Source organism: Barbus barbus, assembly GCF_936440315.1.
Source record: "Barbus barbus genome assembly, chromosome: 8".
Lineage (NCBI taxonomy): Eukaryota > Metazoa > Chordata > Actinopteri > Cypriniformes > Cyprinidae > Barbus > Barbus barbus.
In genome coordinates this window covers 31,083,437-31,107,590 of record NC_136736.1, presented here as the reverse complement: position 1 = coordinate 31,107,590, position 24,154 = coordinate 31,083,437, and the positions used below count along the sequence as shown (strand labels likewise).

The 24,154-nt window shown below is 34.7% G+C and overlaps 1 protein-coding gene across 1 annotated transcript in view; it reads right to left on the bottom strand.

Moving 5' to 3' along the window:
• Window positions 1-24,154, bottom strand: part of LOC306874416 (partitioning defective 3 homolog B-like) — a 163,411-nt gene that overhangs the window by 92,185 nt on the left and 47,072 nt on the right. The window contains exons 5-10 of the mRNA XM_079424451.1: window positions 20,067-20,158; window positions 12,793-12,879; window positions 10,799-10,924; window positions 8,518-8,954; window positions 5,417-5,556; window positions 4,957-5,082 (exon numbers count right to left, since the gene is read on the bottom strand). Of these exons, the coding sequence (XP_079280577.1) occupies window positions 4,957-5,082; window positions 5,417-5,556; window positions 8,518-8,954; window positions 10,799-10,924; window positions 12,793-12,879; window positions 20,067-20,158 (1,008 nt within the window). The remainder of the gene's footprint in view (window positions 1-4,956; window positions 5,083-5,416; window positions 5,557-8,517; window positions 8,955-10,798; window positions 10,925-12,792; window positions 12,880-20,066; window positions 20,159-24,154) is intronic.

Here is a 24,154-nt window from a genome sequence, read left to right as displayed (position 1 = left end):
ATAAAATAGATAACATCAGAAATACAATATCAAATGTAGATTCTACTGCGTCTAGTATTTCAGCTTCATTCATCGCACCCTAAGAAAAACTGCAGTGCTTTACAACTATAGGACAGGAAGAGCTAAATAAACTTATCAGTGCATCTAAACCAACAACGTGTTTATTAGATCCTGTACCCACTAAACTACTGAAAGAGTTGTTATCTGTAGCAGAAGAACCACTTCTCAATATTATTAACTCATCGTTATCTTTAGGTCACGTCCCAAAACCATTCAAGCTGGCGGTTATTAAGCGTCATATTAAGAAACCACAACTAGATTCTAATGAACTGGAAAATTACAGACCCATTTCAAATCTTCCGTTTATGTCTAAAATTTTAGAAAACGTTGTGTCTGCTCAATTGTGCTCCTTCTTGCAAAAAAATTATCTCTATGAAGAATTTCAGTCAGGTTTCAGGCCTTACCATAGTACAGAAACTAAACTTGTTAAAATTACAAATGACTTACTTCATGCTTCAGATCAAGGCTGCATCTCATTGCTAGTATTACTTGATCTTAGTGCTGCGTTCGACACTATATGACCAACTCATAGATCGATTACAAAACTATACTGGTATTCAAGGGCAGGCTTTAAGATGGTTTAGATCCTACCTGTCCGATCGCTACCACTTTGTTCATTTAAAAGGAGAGTCATCACAATTATCACCAGTAAAGTATGGAGTACCACAAGGATCTGTCCTAGGTCCTCTGCTATTTTCAATATACATGTTGCCTCTTGGTAATATTATTAGAAAATACGGGATTAGTTTTCATTGTTATGCTGATGATACTCAACTATATATCTCAACAAGACCAGATGAAACTTCTCAACTATCTAAGCTAATAGATTGTGTAAAAAATGTAAAGGATTGGATGACCAATAATTACCTCCTATTAAATCCAGATAAGACAGAGATATTACTTATTGGACCAAAAAACATTACACAGAATCTCTTGGATTACAATTTGCAACTAGACGGATGCACTGTTACGTCCTCTAAAGTCAAAAATCTGGGTGTTATATTAGACAGCAACTTGTCCTTTGAAAATCATATTTCCAATGTTACAAAAACAGCATTCTTCCATCTTAGAAACATTGCCAAGCTTCGAAACATGCTACCTGTTTCTGATGCAGAAAAGATAGTTCATGCATTCATGACCTCTAGACTGGACTGATATTAAGCAGATGTAATTTTTTGTTCAGATCAAATGTCATGACATTGTATGTCACAATTGATAACTTAAACTGTGAACCTTTAATGTAGAGTCTATAAATATATAATTTATTTTTATAAAATATATTTTATACATACATTTAACTAAAGAATCATGCAAGCACTTGAATATTTCCCCCTTTACTCGTACTGCACAAAAAGTGGTTCAATAATGTTGAATGTTATAGGGACTGATTATTGCAAATGCAGATCCCAGTGTGTTCTGCAGTGTGTTCTGGTTAAACTATTTTTATTTATTTAAAATATATATCCCAATATATCGCTTTGCTTACAGTGTCGCAATGTATCGCAATATATTGTATCGCAACCCCTGTATCGTGATACGTATCATATCGCCAGATTCTTGCCAATACACAGCCCTATTATCCTGAGCAACAACATTTTCCATTTTACAATATTTAAGCAACAAATATCCTCTTCCTCTTCTTCTGGAAGGAGTCCTATAATACCCCACCAAATTCACAAAGAAATGAGCTGCGACTCAAAACCCATCGATTTTACCGCACTAATCATGAAAATGCAATGTGATTCACACAGCATTTTGAGAGGAAGATTTTGTGTCATTTACACAAAAATAATGCACAGGAAATGTGTTTTGATGCCCCTGGCTAGAATTCAATGCACCTTAACCCAGATACTGAACTAAATTAGAATTGATGTCAGAAGGCCGTTTGCTATTACATGAAAGCATCTACAGTTTTTATATTACGCACAGCTTTTTAAAAAGGTCCACTGGGTTTGGAAAGAAATGGCCGTGACCCAAATAGCAAATATAATTAAATGGGTCATGACAAAGCAGAACACATCCTGTGTGTAGGAAGAGGAATTACTATTAAGACCATCTCAAGGACATCTAAATGCTCCACCAGCCCTGTGACCGACCTCTCTTCCTGTGAGTATAACTGTGCAATGTGCTGTCTGACCCCTCCATCCTCACAGAAAACCTGAATCGAACACCAACCTCTACAGACTCTTCAGAGTCGACATTATGATTGTAAATTGGTTACAAAAACCCATATTCGGCTTTTACAGCAAACTTCCTGTGAGAATATCACATTACAGACTAAAGAGAGGACTTTAGATCGTTTATCTTAAATATAAGTGTAACTTGTCAAGTGGAACACCACAAAAATCACTAAATATAGTAATTTTCTTATTATATTAAAGATTATTATTATATTATTTTTTACTGTGCATGCTGGAAAAGATCTAAAAGCATGTTTAGTGGGCACAAAAAAAAAAAAATTATTTGATGTTTGGCTGATTTATTGCTACTGGCTATCAGGTATAATTAATATGTTGCTGCAGACATTAATTCCACCTACTGCATTTATTTACCCTCACAGTACATGACAAATTGATGCCAAATCCAGTCAGCTTAGCTTTAATGCAATGGCGATATTTAGGCATTTACAGTTTGCCAAAGCAATCTCATTAATATACATTTACACGACAAGCCCACAGATTCTTGCACTTGTCTTATAATTGAAAACTCATTTCGACACAATAATTCAAATGCTGTTCAAAAAATATGCCAATCCACAAGAAGTTTATCAAATACTTATATTAAAAATAAAAAATAAAAATTACATACATAGTATTAAGTAGTAATGATATTAAGAACATTTATTGTTATAAATAAAACTAAATTGTCAGTTAATATTACATGCTACCAATACTAAAATAAATTCCTATTAGTATTACATGTAATAACCTATTAATATGAATTGTTAATGTCATTATTAATAATGTTTATACATATTTATAATTAGTACTGATATTAATAATACATATTAATAACTATATTGGTTAATATGAAGGTGGGTGTTTATGGAGGGTATTTCAGGTTTGGAGGCATTCATTGGTTGGAATGAATATATAAATATAAATACACAAACACACACACACACACACACACACACACACACACACACACATCCTCTAAAAAGGCAGATGGTGAAATCTACTCAACACTGTCATTATATCTTTTCACACTCTTCCAGTCTCTGAAAAAAATATTTCTCCCGAGTGTGTCATTTTTCCTTTTGCCTACCGTCGCATTTCTTCCGTAATTTACCCTGGCTTTTTTAATTTGAATAGGGTGGAAAAATGGAGGAGGTTTTTCTCTGTGAATAGATACTGCAGTGCAGCTCTTTATGAGTTATTTTTTGTGCCTAACGAGAATTAATGGTCCAATAATAGTCAGTGTCAATGACATACAGCTGCTCTTCTTGAACAGATCTGGAAAAGCAAAGATTTAACAAAGTACAAAGCAGCTAAATCCATAAATAAACCCCAAATTTAACCATGCATGTTTTAATTTTATAATGTAACACAATTTATGTAATAAAAATAAATGATAATAATAATAAATATATTATAAAATTGAAATATAATACTACTTGTATTTCTTTTTTATATCCAATATATATTATTATAAAATTAAAAAATAATAAAATAACAATAAGGCTCTAGGGAATTTGATTAATAGAGGAGTTCTGGCCTGATATGTACAATCTTAGACATCAAAAACCTCATTGAGGAAGTAATGCATGGGAGAAATGACTGTTTGTAACAATGATTATGAATTGTTTGGCAGCCCTCACATAACACAGGCACGTACATGTGTGCAAATGAACTGAGGATAGACAGAGACACAATGAAGGGATGTGGTCTTTCCTCCTGTGATGAGGGATCCAGGGGCGCCACAATCGTGGTTTTACTCATTGTTTGGTTTCTAACGGGGGTCTGATGTTTAGAAGAAAAATAGAGACACTATGAAAGGGGTCAGCGATCAACACGCACCGCGTGTAACACCTGGGAGAGGAGATGGACCAGTGTTGGCCCGAGGATTCCTGCTAAACTGCTGTGTCTGTCACAAGCTGATTCAACACTTTCAATGTAAAGGAGGGCACTGCTGTGCTTTTGTAAGGTTGTCTGGATAATATAGCCATAAAAGTGCTAGAATGTATGTCTATGAGACTTTTTGGCCCATTTTATTATGCATTGGTTAAAAAAAAAAAGTCTAAATGACTGGAAAATGAGTAATTTGAGGTAATGTTAATTTAATTAACACAAATAGTATATGACAAGTTACAAATAATTATAAATAAAAGAAATAATATTTGCATGCATAATACTTGATATATGCATTTAAGATTAAAAAATATATATTTTATTGTGAATATATACAGTATATATATATATATATATATATATGTGTGTGCATATTTTTCCAAAGTTTAGAAATGCAACTATTTGTAATTGATATTCATACACCAATTATTTTTTAAATCAACTTCATTGCTATTAAAAGATTTTTATTTAAAAAAAAAAATATATATATATATATATATATATATATATATATATATACACACACACATACAGTATATATATATATATTTTTTTTTTTATATAATTAAATATATATGAATATGCATACATATTTTATACATGTATACATATTTTTAGTCAGAATTTTAAAAACAAATCTAATTTTATTTTGCATTCAGATATCAATTTATTAATTATTATTATTATTATTATCCATTTTATTTCACATATTATATATATATATATATATATATATATGTGTGTGTGTGTGTGTGTGTGTGTGTATGTATAAAATTTAAGGTACTGTTCATTTCTGTTAGACACTGAAGCTTGCCAATAGTCTTACCAGTTCTCTGGGCAAAAACTCCTCTTGTCTTCCGACTACCAGAGACACGGTTTCTCCCAGTTTTGTGCTCCGGAGCATAGCCACCAGCTCCTCTTGTGTGCGTCCTGTGATGTCCACTCCATTTACCTAGAGAAAGAGAGAAAGAGAGAAAGCTATTTCCTGTAACCGTCAAAACAGAGAGCAAAATTTCCCTTTACACTGTGCCGAGATGGAAAACATGTCAGTGTTAATTCCATCTGACGGCCAGGTGCAATACAAGACAGACAATTATCCTAATTACATCAAGGATGCATTAAGCTTTCTGAAACAATTTCTTTAAATTGCATTTAAAACAATTCCTTTTAATTGCATGATTGGCAGGAGAGGAATTGCATAATTTAATGTCCTATAAATAAGCTGTGATTTTGCATTTTCCAGGTTGTGCTCTCGTGACTGGATTGACGCAGGATGCATGAAATACCTCCAGGATACGGTCTCCAGACTTGAGCTGTCCGTCTTTAACAGCAGCTCCGCGGGCCAGGATGCTCTTGACCATAATGGGTCCTGGACCATGAAGGGACGAGTCTCTGGTTACCACGGTGAATCCGAGACCCTCCGTACCTGCAGACAGAGGAAGGCCAGAAACATTAAGCATGTATTTAATGACCCAGTGAACCAGAAAACCAGACAAATGGTCTTCTTGCCGTTTTCACCAGTGTGTTGTATACTCAGCAGTGTGGAAAACAAAAGCTACAGTAACTTCTGAACATATTTTACCCAGCTGCATGATGTAAAATAACATTCTTCTAAGGTTTCAGTCACCAAAAAAGTGTGTTTGCATTTACACCCAGTTACACTCACTGTGGTGTCAAATAAAAAAAAGACATGTTGAAAAAGTACATAATTGTTCCACTAAAATCCATTCTACAATGTCCTGAAGACTTGCTAACATCCTAAGGATCTAGTTACGGTAAGGAATATTTCCCTCGATCTTCACCTCAATGCTATTCATACCATGTGAATTGATCATTTTCGCCATGCAATGAGAAAATTTCACCAATAAAGGTGTAAATGTCAATGGATATGAAGTTGAATCTGGAATGCCCGTTGAAATTACATCATTTAAAAGCTCATATCGTGTTGGTCTTTTTTGTTTGTTTGTTAGACTAGCAAAGAAATAATAACATTGTAAATTTTCAATCTAAAGGCAATCAAAATAAAAAATAAAACATAAAAACATCAAATAAAAGTCTATTGTAAAAGCCGGTCACATTAAAAAAAAAAAAAAAAAAAAAAAAAAACTTACTAGCAATGAATAATTTGCATTTTTAATACAAGGTTTGTTGCATTGGAAGTTTTTTTTATTTTTGTTTTAAAGTTTAAAATTTTTAAGTTTCTTGTCAAAGAAAACTGCGATCGAAAATTCAATTTAAATGATTGGTTAGAATGAAAGCAAATTAAAATTTTCAATTTAAAGGTCTGTCAAACAAAACTGCCAACGAAGGCTTCTCAGAATCAAAATTCAAATATTTCGATTCAATTTTGCGTTCAACAATTAGACACTGAAAATATGACACAGACTTTGAAAATTTGAATTGTTTGAGGCTTTGTTTTCTAAATTGTGCCTGCCACGAAAGAAACCTCAGTGCACTTTTCCCAACATTATAGCATTGTTTTCTATCTCTATTACTAGTAAATTTCATAAAAGCCCATATCAGTAGAGTGTCACTATTATGACTGAAATCTAGTTTAGAAATTACTATCAATATTTTTTTTTTCCAAAAGAGTATACTGATGTCTAGAGAGCAAGATGGTGAAAATAATGCCAAGAACACATATATTAAATTTAATGATAGCATACAAGGAGCAGTTCCCTGTTATGACCCTCATAGATCTTTGCTGTATCAAGCTCATCTGATCCAAGATCAGGTCAAAAGGTCAGTGGTATGCTGATGATAGCTTTCAAGCACTCTGGACTGATAACCTGTGTTTAAGCTGTCTGTTTCTCTGCAGAGGTTTGAACACCTCCGTCTCCACCCCTGCACGTTGATAAATGTTTCCTTACGGGGATTAGACAGTTCTGCACTTTAATTTCACACGTGAACACATCTACAGGAGACTAGAGATGCAGAGAGTAGGATACAGGATGAGGAGAGAGAGAGGGAGAGATGGTGTGAAAGAGGAGCAATAGAAACAATGACAAAGGGTGTGGTCTGAAAAAAAGTGATTAGAGGAAGTGGAAGCACTGGATGAAGGGAAGCAGAAGAGAGAATATCACAGAAACATGGCAGGGTCACATTTCACCCAAAAATCACTAGGAGGAAACATCAATTATATATTATACATTTTATTTTTGTAATGCAGAAACATTCATATTTAGTTTATATTTATTACATATATTTAACAATTATTTGTATAGATATGTATATTTATTTTAATATATATATATTAGTCCTGTCAAACAGTTAATCGCATCCAAAATAAGTTTTTGTTTGCACAAAATATGTCGTATATATATATATATATATATATATATATATATATATATATATATATATATGTATATATATATATATATATATATATATGTATATATATATATATATATATATATATATATATATATATATATATATATATGTATATATATATATATATATATATATATATATATATATATATATATATATATATATATATATATAAAAATACACACACATACAGTATATATTTAGAAATTTTTTACATGTATATATATTGATATATTTATATTCTTATATTTTATATTATATATAAATATATTTAATATGTAAACATAACATATTTTTCTTAAATATATATACACACACATGCATGTGTTTGTATTTATATATACATAATAAATATACACAGCACACTCACATATATTATGTAAACAAAAACTTTTATTTTGGATGCGGTTAATCGTTTGACAGCACTAATATATATATTTTATTTTATTTATTTATTTTACTTTGATTTTGGCCTGATATATGACCTGGACATGTTATTGACAGGTTTCATAAGATTCACCCAGGAACGCAATAAGAGAAGGAATAAAAAAGAGGCTAAGAATCGTGCTAAGAAAGCGATTCCCTCAAGTCTCTCGTCCGCAGGGACACGTGTGATTACTGAAGCCGAGAATTGCTCTGTCTCTCTCTCTCTCACGCACTTGAGGGAGAGATGTCATAGAGGATAGTGGCCTATCCAGCATACTAAAGATGGCAAATGATGAAATCTCGAGTCCCAGAAGAGCACCTGACATTAAAGTTTTAGACAATAGCAGCTGTCAATCAGCTTAGAGGAGCGATAAAGACAGAGAGGTGAGGAAAAAAGGGAGAAGAACAAGTACAGACGTTGCTATGCAGCAGATTTGAAATGGGTTAAATCGCAGGCCTCATGACGGCACCTTCTGGTCAATTGGAGAGGGTTTCTACTATTCAACCTTTAAATCAACATGAAATGACATTCGCAACCCATTTTATGTGCATAATGTGATATATTTTTGAGCGAAAAACTTTTTTTTATTCAATGGGTATTGATCTGATTTCACATCCAGCTTACCTTTCTTCAAATCGATCTTCATTTTCTTCCCAGACTTTTTGTTGATCATATTAACCGGCGTGATGAGGGCCGGGGTCTTTTTGGGGACGGGGCTCTCACTACCATCTTTCAGGGTGGGTGAGGCGCTGACCGGAGGAGAAGGCGTGGCTCTGTGATGATCCGTTAGGACGGGGGTGTGTCTTGAAGGCTGAAGCTCCTCCTCTTTTTGGGGTGGGGTCTGTGATGCAGGAGGCTCTGGAGACGGCGTCGATGTATTGCTCGGAGTGAGCTTATGAACCAAGAAAGGACTCTTGATTTTAGGGACCACAGGGTTTGGTTCGGTGTTGTTGAAAAGCTGCCCGATGAGGCTCTTTTCATAGAGGAGCCTTTTGGCGACAGGAAGCACCTCCAAACGTATGGAGCGCGAGGACATGGCTTGGCGAAACACTTCTTGAGACCTGAAACAACAAGAGCGAATTTTTAGATAACATGAATACAAAGGCATTCAGTGCTTTAAAGACTCAGCAGCCTCCTTCATTAGCACCATTCAAGAGGCTTTTCCTTCAAGGACTTCATTTGGGAATCACATCTTACTACAGAAGACTAGTCTGATAGAATTTACCAGACTAGTGTGATTCTGTTACAATAATCAGCCAAGAAAGGTTGTGCATTACAGATTTTACAGTTCACAATAAGATCATTAAGATGCATTTAGAAAATAAATGGAAATTGAATAGGCTGGAATGGAAACTCTATTTTGTAAGACGTTTGCAAAATGAATAACATTAATTTTGACACTTCATTCAAAGTTTTACAAACATCTACAAACAAATTCGCTCAGCTTTTATTTTACAAATCAGGCCCACTATTTTTGTCGCTTTTAATGCCGATGATAGAAATGACAAATTTATAAATACTAACAAGTAAAATAAACTTTTTTTTGCCCATCTATATGGTGTTAAGATTGTGATTTTAATTTGGAATTTAAATGGATTTTAGTAAGAACAGATGCCAAATTCCAAACAACACAATTGAAAAAGAAGGAAATTCTGATTAGTTGCCCCTCACGGTCCAATTTTCATTTGCATAAAATTAAATATGGCACTACGCTAATGACATTCAATTGATATGCAGCCACATTTGCATAAATCATATTTTACAATGACTTCAGGTGGCTAATCCAATCAAATGGATAGCACTACTTACAGCAGATGTCATTTGACACAATTCAAGCTGTGTTAAATTAAACTAAATTTTCGGTGGTGCAATACAGATTTTACCACAGTTGAGTGTCTTGTTCCTAATGGTGTAAAACAGTTAAAAAAAATTACTGGATCTATGCCGACTTCAACCATAGTAAAATCACTAGAACTGAATCTCTCTATTTTAAATTGTTTGTGAAATCAATAATGTAAATTCTGATGCTTCATTCACGGTTTTACAACAATACACACACATTTGTTCAGCTTGTAAATCACTAATCAGGCTCATTGCAACACAGAAGTTAATGCTTTTAATGCTGACAATAGAAAAAAAATGCTTTAATATTAAAAACTGAATAGACTTTAGTCAGGAAGAATGCCAAATTAAATTTCTAAACATGAAAACAATGAAATTTTGACTTGACTAATCTAATCAAATTTAGATTCTGAAACATTCATTTTATAACATTTTCAAATGGTTATCAACAAGTACAAGTACAAAAACTTAGAAAACAATTAAAGGCCAACAATACTAAAAGCGAATGTCAGAGGAAAGATTGGATCAATTCATGTTGCGTTAAATGTGTTAAACTTTTCGGAGTTGAGTTCAGGACGCCGCACGAGATGTAAAATTGACTTGCTTGATTGAAGTCTTTTTTCTTTTCTACTTCAAAACCTTTAACTCATAGCCATTTCTCTAATTCTTCCTCTAATAGTGTCACTTCGTTTAATCTGACGCTCTTTTGAAGGCTTTCCGATACCGTGGATGCCATTTAATAGGGCAATTCCACACTTGTGGCAAGAGAAAACCATTCTCTTTTGTTGTGTTAAAGTTATAGCGCTGAAACTCTGCAAGAAGGTAAGGAAAATGAGAGAGGATGGATAGAGTGATAGATAACAAGGAGGACAAAAGGTTTGGGACAATTATGTTTGCACGCTACGAACGACTAGGACAGAGAACAGTCGCATGAAAGCAAAAACAACACAAAAGACGGATAATGAAAGAAAAGAATGAAGTGGAGAGAAAGAGAGCGGGCAGACGATTAGTAATCCACATGACAACAATGAAAGTGTGACAGATGAAAGAGTCAGACACTTACTGAGCGAAGGACTTGTCTATTAACTCGGTGTCATTGATCTGCACGATGCACTCGTCCTCTTCAAAGATCCCCTCTCGTTCAGAGCGGCTGTTCTTCTCGATGGTTCGGATATTTAGACCTAGAGTCCTGATGACACAGGCAACAAACAGCTTTCAGGCAGGGAAGGACATTCAGAAAATAACTGAAGATAATTGCACATAAGTAGCTGAATTCTAACTGAAAATGACTTGCATAAAATGTCTGTAGTTTTGTTAGTACACAAAATTAAATGGTGGTGGAAATGTGGCCTAGAGGTTTGCTTGTTCGCCAGATGCAGTGGGAGATTATGTAAATTATATAAAATAATATAAAAATAAAAAAAAACCTGAAAAGTTTTTTTAAAAATCCTAAAATATAAGCAAATGTCATAAATAATAAAATACAATAAATCTAATCATCGGATGATTAAATAAACAGAGATATGTCCAACATTTATAAGCAAGGTGTAGGGGGGAAATTAATTAAATAAAAAATATTGGAGGATTTAGAAGTGGAGATATGCAAGGAGATACAGTATGCCCAGAATTTATTACAAGTAGTAGGAAATGAAATGAAATTAAACAAAACAAAAAAAATGGGAAAATAGAAAAAAGGTATATGATAAACGTTGTGAAGTATATTTAAAAAAATCAAGCAGTATTAATGTTTTAATAATTTTAATGAAAATATCAGACATAATTTAGAAACTTCTCTCAATATTGGAGAAATTAGCTTCTTTCTTTTTTGAGAACAGATCTTTCCAGACAACCTTTTCAATTATCAATTTTGTGATTACTGGGAAAATTTGCTGTTACTTCCTTTAAAGGGTTAGTTCACCCAAAAATGAAAATTACGTCATTAATTACTCACCCTCATGTCGTTCCAAACCCGTAAGACCTTCATTCATTTTTGGAACACAAATTAATATATTTTGGATGAAATCGGAGAGCTATCTGACTCTCCATAGACAGCAAAGCAACTGAAATGTTCCCAGGTCCAGAAACGTACAATACATCGGTAAAACAGTCCATGTGACATCAGTGGCTCAACTTCAGTTTTGCACGCTTTCGCCTAAGCGTAAACAACGCTTCATATGCAGCTTTCGTTCATACGCACGCTTTCCCCCGAACACCCTTGTTCTCGTAGCGTCGCAAAACTGAAGTTGAGCCACTGATGTCACATGGACATCATGTATTTACTACGTTTCTGGACCTGGGAACATTTCAGTTGCGTTGCGGTCTATGGAGGGTCAGATAGCTCTCCGATTTCATCAAAAACATCTTAAGTTGTGTTTCGAAGATGAAGGAAGGTCGTTGGAACGACATGAGTGTGAGTAATTAACGACATAATTTTCATTTAAGGGTGAACTAACCCTTTAAGACTTTAGGGTTTCCTTTGAGACTTACACACCCTAACGAATAGCTCACCAGGCCACCACACAGGTTTGCCCACCTACAGAGAGATCCGGAGCTCAACAGGGCGCACAGGCCCCAACAACAGGAAGCATGTCAGCATCCACCCAGGGAGGACTTCCTGTCATGGAGCACGTGTGTGTCCTTGCCCTGAGCACTTAACTTTTGACCTGTTCATGCAGCCTGAAAGAGCCATTCTCCTAGCTACTTCCTGCAAGTATGTGAGTATGTTTATGGACGAACATGGGACACTGTTGACTAATATATATATACACACACATACACATACACACACACATACACACACAGATCAACTGGTCACATATCCTAATGGCTGATGCCGATATAAAATACTCACTGATATTAATTTTTTGGTGAATGAAACTCAAGCTGCTAGACTGTCAGCCATATAACAGCCTTTTCTAAACACCAAAGTCTACAAACTAAAAGTCAGTACTCAAGAACCCAACAGTAGAATTTGTACAACAGTGCATCTCATGGTCCATTATCACGCAAGAGTGTAAAGATGCCATGAATCTGTCAGTGTGTGTGTGTGTGTTTTACCTTCCACTCAGTGAGGAACAATATGATATGACTTTGATGCCCAGAGGCCCGAGGTCTCCAGAAATCTCCACCATCCGCGTGAAGCTGCTGCAGTAAGAAAAAGACAACAGTCACGGTAGTCAGTTGCATTTTTCTTGGCAGAAACAAGGAAAACGACTTCCACAAACTGAAAAATATATTTTGGAAGAGGTAACTTTCAGCGGAGCGCAATTACATTAGCAGAACAACAGTCACACGTCAAAATGACAAGACAAAAAACCATTACGGTGGGAACTGTCTTGGATATCAATGGAGTGCTCCTCCTGTCACCTGCATCATTTCCTCAGGTCTAGAGCTCTCGAAGTTTGTGTTATAGTGTTCAATTACCCTCCTCTGACCTTACGCTTACATTGAAACAAACAAATACACATAGGTTACACTACATTTTTATAATTACTAAAGTAAATGTGAGTGCTGTTTGCCCACGCAAATCCAACCACAACAATATTATGGCAATTTAAGTGTTTGTTATATGGTTGCAAGGGTGTTGTATTAACTAGGTTAATACTAAGGTGTTTTTGGAGGAAAGAGTAAAAATAGCTTAGGTTTCGCAATCAAAGTATACAGGTTTTCACCCATGTATTGTCTGCCAGTCAAAAAAATTGGATTGCAAGAAAACATACATACAAATATACAGTACATGCATAAATACATAAACACACAGAAGTACTTGACAGTGCAGAAGCACACAGATAAATGTGAAAATGAGAAAGAAATTTAAAACATAAAAAATTCAAAATATAAAAATAAAATAAAATATTTGATATAAATATATAAAAAAATATATAAAACTTTAAAAATGTCCAATTTAACTATAGTAAAGGAAAAGGTACTGTTAAACTGATATTGTTTTATATAATGCCAATGCCAAAAATAAAATAAAATAAATATTCCAAGTTGATAAGGAAATAAATAAATATGCATGCATGCATAACATACAAAAATAAATAATAGGAAGCATACAGATGAATGTATGTGATTGAGAAAGAAATTTAAAACAACAAAAAAATTAATTAAAATAAATACTTCAAGTGGGTAAATAAATAATTAAACAAATACACAGACACACACACAAACAAAAGTACACAGACAAATTAAAGGGGTCATCGGATGCCCATTTTCCACAAGTTGATATGATTCTTTAGGGTCTTCATGAAACGTCTATAACATAATTTGGTTAAGATTTCTCAATGGTAGTGTAAAACAACAACCTTTTAACCGGTCAAAAACAGCTCTGTTCATAGCAACCCTTTTTGTTGCATTTCCCTTTAAATGGTAATGAGCTCCGCTCACCCCGCCCCTCTCTTCTGTGGGGTGACGTGCAGTTAAAGTAAACTTTAGCCGCATTCATTGTGAAACTTGCTAACTAGCACGCTATTAGGAAATTTATTATAAAATTTATTTAAAAACTTATACTCACTTCTTCTGTAGGTGAGGCTGGATCACGAATGATTTGCGTGAACAAACGCATTTAGGCAGATCATTCCCTTCAAAAACAAACATAATCCACTGCGTCTTCAGCGGCTCAGACGTCGGGAGTAAATGATGACTGCTATGTTCATTATTACATCCAACAACAGAACACCTCAATCGCTTATGAGCCATTCTTGTCTACATCTGCTCTAGTGGTGAAACAATGTCGGACTGTTGACGGCTCACTCAGGGCGGGTCTAAGGTAAGACGCCAGTGTCAATCAACAATTGTGGGAGGGCCTGGGTCTGTGTGACGTCACACAGACAAGCATCTGAGAACGGCTTGATTTTAGAAAGGGGTCATGATTTATCAATATTTAAAACAAACACTGGGTGGATTTTTATCATTATAGGGTGGTTGTGTACACACACTGCCAACACACATTTCAGTTCAAACAACATGTAAAAGTGAATTTGGCATCCGATGACCCCTTAAAAACATATTTAAAACATTTAAAAAAAAAAACTAAACCGAAAACTGTTTTATCAGTTTAATGGCACAAGCATTTTGAGCATTTACCCTCATACTTGATGTTTGGTACTGCCACAGTAACGCAATAATGCATGTATATGAAACACATGTTTGCAATGCATTGAACCAGCATCCGCATCCTTGCGTAGAGTATGTTTCTAGCCTACAGCAGTCAGTGCACAAACCCACACACAAAAGCTAAAGTATTCACCAGCTACTTTGTACTCTTGTCAACACACACTGCAAATCCATTTGCTGTTTATGTCCTGCGGGACGACATTAATGACCAAACAAATGAGCCGAAAGCCAGCGGAGTCACTGCCATTCAGTGTGTCTGAGATGAGAGCCGAAGGCAAAGGTGCCTACCTGCATCTCTCATCACAATAAAGACAGAACGAAGGAGAGGAGGAGATGGGGGGGAGGGGGGGGCTCTTCAATCTTTGCTTTTCTGGAAGATTCAAACAAACTAGACAAATCACAGTTACTTACTAACTGAAACTTATTTTATTGTTTTTACTCATTTTATTTAATCATGACAGACGGACAGATTTATTTATTTATTTACTATTTGAATTATTATACTTTTACTGTTATAAATTCTATATTCTTTAAATACTAACCCTAAAAATAAAAATAAAAAGATTTGTCAATACCTGTCAGACAGACCATTCCTGTAAGTGGGCGCAAAAATAAACTTCCATGTGACTTTCTGCAGGTCTAATTACAGATTATTGTCAATATGCATTATGAAGCGCTGCCACATCTAGTAAAATGATAATGCAGACTACCAACACACATAAACAAACTCAACCAACTAATGAGATCAGGCAATATTCTTCCGCTCGGCTTGATCTGCAGAGTGCATCACCGCAAAAATAAAACCTCTCCTACATTTGCATTCCTCCCAAAATAAAAAAATCCCTCTGCCAATTTGCATGTGCCCAGTGTGGCGCGGAGCATCCATGAATTTACATGAATAAAAACTGAGACTGGCAGCAGCTCATCAGACAGATACAGAGCTTATTACTGCTCAAACACCACAACAGCACGACACACAGAGAGAGTGTTTGTGTGCGCTGAGAAAAACACTTTCTCTGTTTCTGTGATCAATTTCAAGATAAAAGAGAAAAATACTTCATGAAATACTTTCTAGTCTCATACCACAATTCCACAAATTATCTGAAAAAGAAAAGAAAGAAATTTCACATGAATCATACACCCTCAGAAACTGGCTGAACCTAAACTAGTTTTCTATGCCACTAATGTCTTGCTACACACGTGGTCAGAATTGTTGGTACCCTTGGTAAATATTATCAAAGAAGGCTGTGAAATTATTGGTATCCCTAGAAATTCTTATGAGTAAAATATATATAAGTATATTCCCATTCATATTCACAATTTTGAGCACACCAGCGTGATTATGAACATGAAATTATCCAGCCATGGCTTGCTGTTTCACAGAAATATAAATAGGAGGGAAAACAAAGGCCAAATTCCAAATTAATCACCCATCACGATGAGAAAAACCAAAGAATGTATTTCTGATGTGCAGCATCACAGCAGATAATTGAGCTTCACAAATTAGTGAAGTGGCTTTAAGACAGGGCTGGGCGATAAATCGATTTTAACGATTAACTCGAATGTGTAGTTTACATTGACTTGTTTGAATGAAAATCGGTTTTCTCTGCCAAAGCTCCCCTCTGGGCTCCCGTAGTTCTGAATGGGCTCAGCCCTCCCCCACGCATTTGCCATAATAGAGTTGGGCTGACAGACGATGCTACCGTCCATCACCGATGGCTGATAGACATCACGATGTTAAGCCGGCATCGAGATCCTCCCCTTTTAAGTAGGGAAATCGGGGAATAGGGGGAATCGACTTAAATCGTAAATCAGATTTTTTGTGAAGAATTCTGGGATTTTTTTTCTTAGGCCATATTGCCCAGCCCTACTTTAAGAAAATAGCTAGAGCAGAGAAAATTCCCTTTTCTACCATCAGGGCAATAATTAAGAATTTCCAATCAACATAAAATGTTACGAAACCGCCTGGGAGAGAACGTGTGTCTATATCGTCCTAATGCTCGGTGAGAAGGAGTGTTTGAGTGGCCAAAGACTCATCAAGGACCACGGCTGAAGAATTGTCACTTGAATTTTAATCAGGCTATTTGTCTGGTCGGGCAAGTAAAAAAAAACATTTAAATCTAGCTAAAAGGCTGGTCATGGTAAAAAGCTGTAGCTCGACCTATATTTTATTATTGAGAACATTATATAAAAAAAGAAGGTAGTTCGACCTGTAATGTTATTCTGCTTCTGCAATTCTCTCTGATGACGCAGTAACTACGTGCGGGGAAGAAAAAAATCGATATGATATTTTATCGGTAATGTGACCAAAAATATTTAAGAATCTGAATTTAAGACATTTTAAGACTTTTTAAGGACCCGCGGACACCCTGCTACATCACCACATGTTGTTTGGGAGGGCTTCAAGAAAAAAAAAGAAAAAGAAAATGCTTTCACCAAAAAACAAACTCCAGCATATTCAGTTGTTCGACACGACCGGAATTTCAAATGGGACTGGCTTCTATGGTCAGATGTAACTAAACAAAATAGCTTTTTAGCAGCAAACATTCAAGATGGGTTTGGTGAACACAGGGATAAAAAGTACCCCATGTGTACAATGACATATACTGCTGTATTTTTGATGTTGTGGGCCTATATTTCTGCTGGAGGTCCTGGACATCTTGTTTAGACACATGGCATCATAGATTCTATCAAATACCAACAGATAAAAAAAATCAATAAGTGACTCTGTTAGAAATCTTATAATGGGCCATGTTTGGGTCATTGAGCACAAAACCAAGCTTCTGCTATGGCCTTTCCATTAACAATGCAGATGTATTTCCACAGCCTTCTTTGATCATATTTACCAAGGGTGCCAATAATTTTGACCACGTGTGTATTTCTTTCTTTTTTTTTTCATAAGCATTTTTCATTTTATTTTATTATTTTATTTCATTTTATTTTATATTTTAGATTAATTTTCTTTTTTATATTTTCTTTTCTTTTCTTTATGTGATTTGCAAGGTGTTTGTTATTATTCTTGATTAAATTTGAACAAACTTGTATAACAGATTTACGGTATTTGGCTGATGATAAAATAGGCAAAAAAATGTTTTAGAACATTTTTTTTATTAACCATTTATTTTATATTTATTTATTTATTTTGTGTTTATTTATTTATTTATTTATTTATTTATATATATATATATATATATATATATATATATATATATATATATATATATATATATATATATATATATATATATATATATATATATATATATATATATATATATATATACACACACATATATATATATATATATATATATATATAAAATATTTGTATTTTATATTATTTAAAGCACTATTTTACTTTAGTTTCTTGTATTGTATTTATTTAGTTAGTGGTGTTTTCCAAGTTGTCTGCTATTACATTTTTTTTACATTTGAACAAACTCATATTACATACTTATTACACATTATTTGCCTAATGGATGATAAAAATAAATAAAAAAACTCCTATAAATTTACACTGAATGAGGCATCCGAACTATAGCCAGAGACAAGAAGTTTCTGTCACTATTATTTATGTATTTTCTTTGGTAATATCACGTGTAACTCATAATAAAACACTTATTAAATTGAATATGTGACTGAGACACCAAAATACACACCATTCAATAAAATTTTCCACAGTTTCTGTCCACTGGAAATTTGTGAAAAGACATATTTCAATGTGTGTTGGCTGAACGGTCAAACTTGAATGCTCTACTGCTCCCTCAAAGCTTCATTTTTATATGTGTCAAATTAAATAGCATCTTATCTGACTTCACCCACAGCATCTACCCAACTTGTCCAGATGAAGAAAATGACATTAATATGAAGACTAGACCTAAAAAGTTTAATAATGACTATATAGTAGGAATGGGATGTGATTTTATCTCAGAGAATACAGAGAACTTACATAAGCACTCTTATTAAAACTTGATTGAATCCCAGATGGACCTCAGGGGCTTCATTTGAGGTAATGCAGCACTGTAGACCACTTCAATGTTTGATGAGCTGTAAAAATGTGTGTGTGTGTGTGTGCATGTGCATCAGTAATGCTGATTGACAGAAGCAGTGAAGAGAGGCAAGAGATAAACTTCATCCCTCTCTCAGGGAGAAGAGATGAGGTCACATGACCTGCGATAAGAGGCACGAATGGAGAAAACGTGATGTATATACGTTCCCGTCCCGTGACTATGGCAACAAGTGTACATATTAAGACCGGGAACGTCAATATACACACATAAGCTCTTGTGCTGCTCTTGTACGTCTAAACGTGAAATCATCTACTGAAATCACAACGCTCAGAAGAGCCAAGCTAAGATCAGCTCTGCCATTTCCATTATTTCAGCTTGATAAGAATTTCAATAGGAAAAGCTGCTTCTAGATAAGCATTAAAAAGCTTGTTTAAGCACGTGGCATTAAGCCTGACTTTTAAACATGAATGAACTGTTGAAATAGTATACAGTTCAATGCTTAAAAATAGTGCTTTACAATCCTTAAACCCTTGTTAAACAAGGCTCTTTTAAAAATAAATATCACAATAAGGTTGTTTACAGATACCCAAATACACTGTTTGTGACATAAAAGTACATTGTAAAAGTGCCACAGCATAAATACTGGATATCACATTTGCCATAACATGTAAATATTGATATCAACAATCATTATCTGTCTAATACAGAGCTAAAATATTGATACAGATATTGCTAGCATATCAGCCTCAAATTTCATAATGCACAGCTAAACACAACAAGAAACAAATATATTTAATATCATGTTAAAAATAAATAAAATAAGAAATGAATGTGTGTTTATGCATTTAAATAACATTTCTGCTAAATGACTAAATGTAAATAAATATATTTAAAAATAAAATGCGTATAAATACATTTAAATAAATACATCCAAAATAAATGATGAACCTACTTGTTTTTAAAATAAATGCATTTACAAATAAAGAATGATATTTAAATAAATATATCTATATATCCAATTTGTATATTTTAATACATGTATAGGAATACATAAATAAAATTAATGCAAACTAAACTAACTAAATTAAATTTAAATAATTAAATTTGAATAAATAAATCAGCATTTGAACGGTGTAAAATAAATGTAATAATATAAATTATTACAAAAGTACACTATATATAAGCATACACAGACTCCCTCACCTTAAGTGGACTTGTGCAGTCCTGGAGTTTGGGACGTCCACCTTGGGTTTGTCCATGGCTCCTCCCTTCACAGAGGTTGCATGACCTACACCCTGTCAACACAAATACACACTCACCATGACTTCAGTTACTCTAGAAGACCCAAAACAGCCACACCACGCTTCAGTGTCGCCTACTGAACAGGATGCCGATAGTGTTGAACACAGTTCGGCACTGAAATACTACAACTGCATCCTTGCCGTCTTTCTCTCACTGTCTGCCTTTCATTTCTTTTTTAAACGATTAATATCTCATCTGGAAACAGCGATCAAAACAGATGAAAGGCAAATGAAAAGAAAACAAACACAAAGATGAAGAAAAACAAAATGATGCACCATAAAAGGGAAGGTCCACTTTCCTCACCGTGGAGTCGTCGCTAATGCTGGTCCACAACGCACCCTGTTCTCCACCCAAACACACACACACACAAACACATGGGACCCCCCCCCCACACACACGGGACGCAGAAATCACACAAAAACTGACCTAGATAGCCTAAGTAGAGAGCGATTATCCCCCACTATGCCACATGCTCCGGAGGGCCGCAGGGCCAGCAGAACCGGTGGGGCTATTGTTAAAGTGCATCTCCCTCCTGTACTGAGTGCACACTGTTCACAGATACAGAGACTTTAATGGAGAGATGGTCGGATAACATAATAGTTTTGAAAAGGGAAAGCAGACACATTCAAACAAACAAAAAAATAAATAAATAAACTTAATTCACATTATTGATAATAATAAGAAATCTTGCTTAAGCAGCAAATTAACATATTAGAATGATTTCTGAAGGATATTGTGACACTAAAGACTGGAGTAATGATGCTGAAAATTAAGCTTTTCATCACATATTACATTTTAAAATATATTAAGATGCAAAGGAGTTCTTGTAAATTGTAATAATATTCCACAGTTTTAATTTTATTTCTGATTAAATAAATGCTGCCGTAGTGAGCTGTAATATATCAGCTAAATTGAATTAAATATTTTTTTAAGCAAAACTGAAACTAGCGATGTGTTGGAAATGCACTACACAAATAAACTTGTAAATAAATGAACACCAACACAAATGTGTCACTTTCCACGTCTTGTGTATTTGATGTTAATTACATTATATAAGTCCCAGCTTGTTTCATAAACTCAGATGATTAAAAAAAAAAAGTTGCAATATATATGCTGGAAAATATGGTATTGCAGGTTTTGGTAGAACCTTAATGGAACAACAGGGGGAAAACTGACTCAGGCGTGATGTGAGGATTTGGTTGAGATGTTTACGACCTAAATATGCTTGAAGTAAACACAGTAAAACATTCATGGTCAGACGCATCAGCCGTGCGAGCGGAGGCTATATTAAATATGTGTGTCCTTGGCTCTCGGGGTGCGAGGCCTGTTTACATAAGACTTATGAGCACTGGCTAAACTCTTGGGAATACAGTAATTGAATAAATGTCAAAGCCTAATGAGAGAGTTTGTAAGAGACTGTGTGTGTGTGTGTGTGTGTGTGTGTATAGAGAGATTTGCATCACAAATGTGTTTCTCTATGACCTTTGAATCCATCACATCCATCCATCTAACTGTAGATCTGACAGATATTACAACAGCAAAGGTGAATCATCAATCTACTGTACATAACTCAGCTAAATTTATGACATAAGACCTAGCAACAAAAACACTAACCCAAATAGTTAAAAAGTACCATGGTAACTTAGTAATGCCATGGTATTCTATAAAGTACCTTGATATACCATACTATTTGAGCCTTTTAATGCTTGGCTTTTAACACAACTTTAGCCATCAGTTAGTGTTTACAGTAAATATAATTTTCATGTACAAGCTGCTTTCTCTGTATTTTTTCTGATCTGATCTAAAAAAAGGAAAAAAAGAAAGAAAAGTGCTCTTGCTGAGTTCAATGCAGTGTTGTTCCAGTAAATGTTGATGGTTCAGGAGCAAGTTATGAAATCAAACCGACCAGAACATGTTCCTGGAACAACATTTCATAACCGGACCAGATCAGATTTTAGGATTAGGTTTGGGGTCTTGAATAATATTTGTATGAAGTTGAACCTCCATCGTTTTAGGAGTAAGGTTGTTCCAGGACCATCAGATCAGAACGGAATGTCCTACTTGTGTAAATCTCGTGTATTTTCTGATTATGAAAACTCCCTGAAGGAACTCTGAGCTTCATGTTCATGTTATGGCAGGGAAGGGGAACCCTGAAGCTCTCCCAATCTCTTATCATCCGTCCCAGGAGCTCAAGCTCACAGCTGGCGGTCACCTCCACTGAAGCACGGCACACCGTTAAATGATTTGAGGAGTTTCTCTGGGCTCTGCTCACACCTCAGCTGTACGTACAGGAGAGCCGGGTAATTATGAGTGAGCGAGGGATGGAGATTCTCCGCTCGCTTTGTCGGTTTTAGACAAGATGATTATCAGATGTGTTGAGGAGGTTGTCTAGGCCTTCCAGCACACATAAACATGAACGTGAGATGTGTAATTTTTGTTTGTTTGTTTTTTTTGTCTTTTTGATCACTCTTTTTCTTTCTTCTTTAGTTGGTTCATTTTTTGTTCGTTTCAGTAGTTTTGCCTGTTTCCTTTCTTTCCTTCATTAATTTGTTTGTTTGTTCATTGGCTGGTTAATTGGTTGTTTTATTCTTGGTTTATTTTTTGAGTGATTCGGTAGTTTGCTAGTTTCCTTTGCTTGTTGTTTTGCTTTTCGATTATTCTTTTGTTGGTTGCTGTTTTCTTTCTTTCTTGTATTTTTGCAATAAATGCAGCCTTGGTGAGAGATTTTTTACAAAAACATTAAAAAATTCGTCCTCAACCCAAACTTGTGACCTGTAGTGTACATTTCCCATTTTCCAACATGAAACTGATCAACACTGACACATGCATATATATAGGATAACATAAAATATGATAACATTAATGAAATTGATCAAAACAGCATTCCTTGCATCTAAGGTTAAGCTGGCCTCTGACTAGGCACTGAGTGATTGAAATAAATTTCGATCCAGGAACAGGTCCTATTTATATAAATCATGTTGGTAATGTATCTGAAACTAGAATCTCCAAGAATCCTTTACAAGCATCACCTGATTCTTAAGAGTGCTGAAGAAGTCCTGCGGGAGGAAGTGGAACCTGCAGCGGTGGCACTGACAGAAGCAGATATTTATTTGGGTGCAGAGAGAATACGCATATATTTATGAATCCTCACAGTCTCAAAAGTGCTGTCGTTGATGCATTAGCGTGCCCTCACCCTGTCATTGAGGAGTGCACCGCAATGATTACTGTCACTCAGAGCCATCTGGGATGGATGTGTGCATGAGCCGTAATTTTTCAGACACCCTATAAATTCCTAATAATTGCCGTACACTTTCTTTCCCGTTTGATCCTAATATTTTCGAGATATTGGACAGTTTTATGTATGTAGTCCTGTACACTCAGCAGTTCCCAAGAGCCCGAAAGTGGTACAATTTAGGAAATGTCACAGTCAGAATTAAAATATACTGCGTTGGCTTTCTGTGTGAGTCTGAAGCACTGAGAGTACATACAGCACAATCCTAAACACCGTTCACTCGTTTTGAAACTTACACTGCCATTCAAAAGTTTAGTAAGATTCTGTAAAATTTTTAAATGGTTTTGAAAAAGGCTATTATGCTCACCAAGGCTGCATTTATTTAATCAAAAATTCAATAAAAGCAGAAACATTATTACAATTTAAAATAACTATATATATTTTAATACACAATTTATTCCTGTGATGCCAAGCTGAATTTTCAGCATCATTAATCCAGTCTTCAGTGTCAAATGATCCTTCAGAAATCATTCTAATATGCTGATTTGCTGCTCAAGAAACATTTTACCATATATATATATATATATACACAGTGAAAAGTGTTGGCCCCCTTCCTGATTTTTTTATTTTTTTGCATGTTTGTGTCACTTTAATGTTTCAGATCATCAAACAAATTTAAATATTAATCAAAGATAACACAAGTAAACACAACATGCAGTTTTTAAATGAAGGGTTTTTTTTATGAAGGGAAAACAAA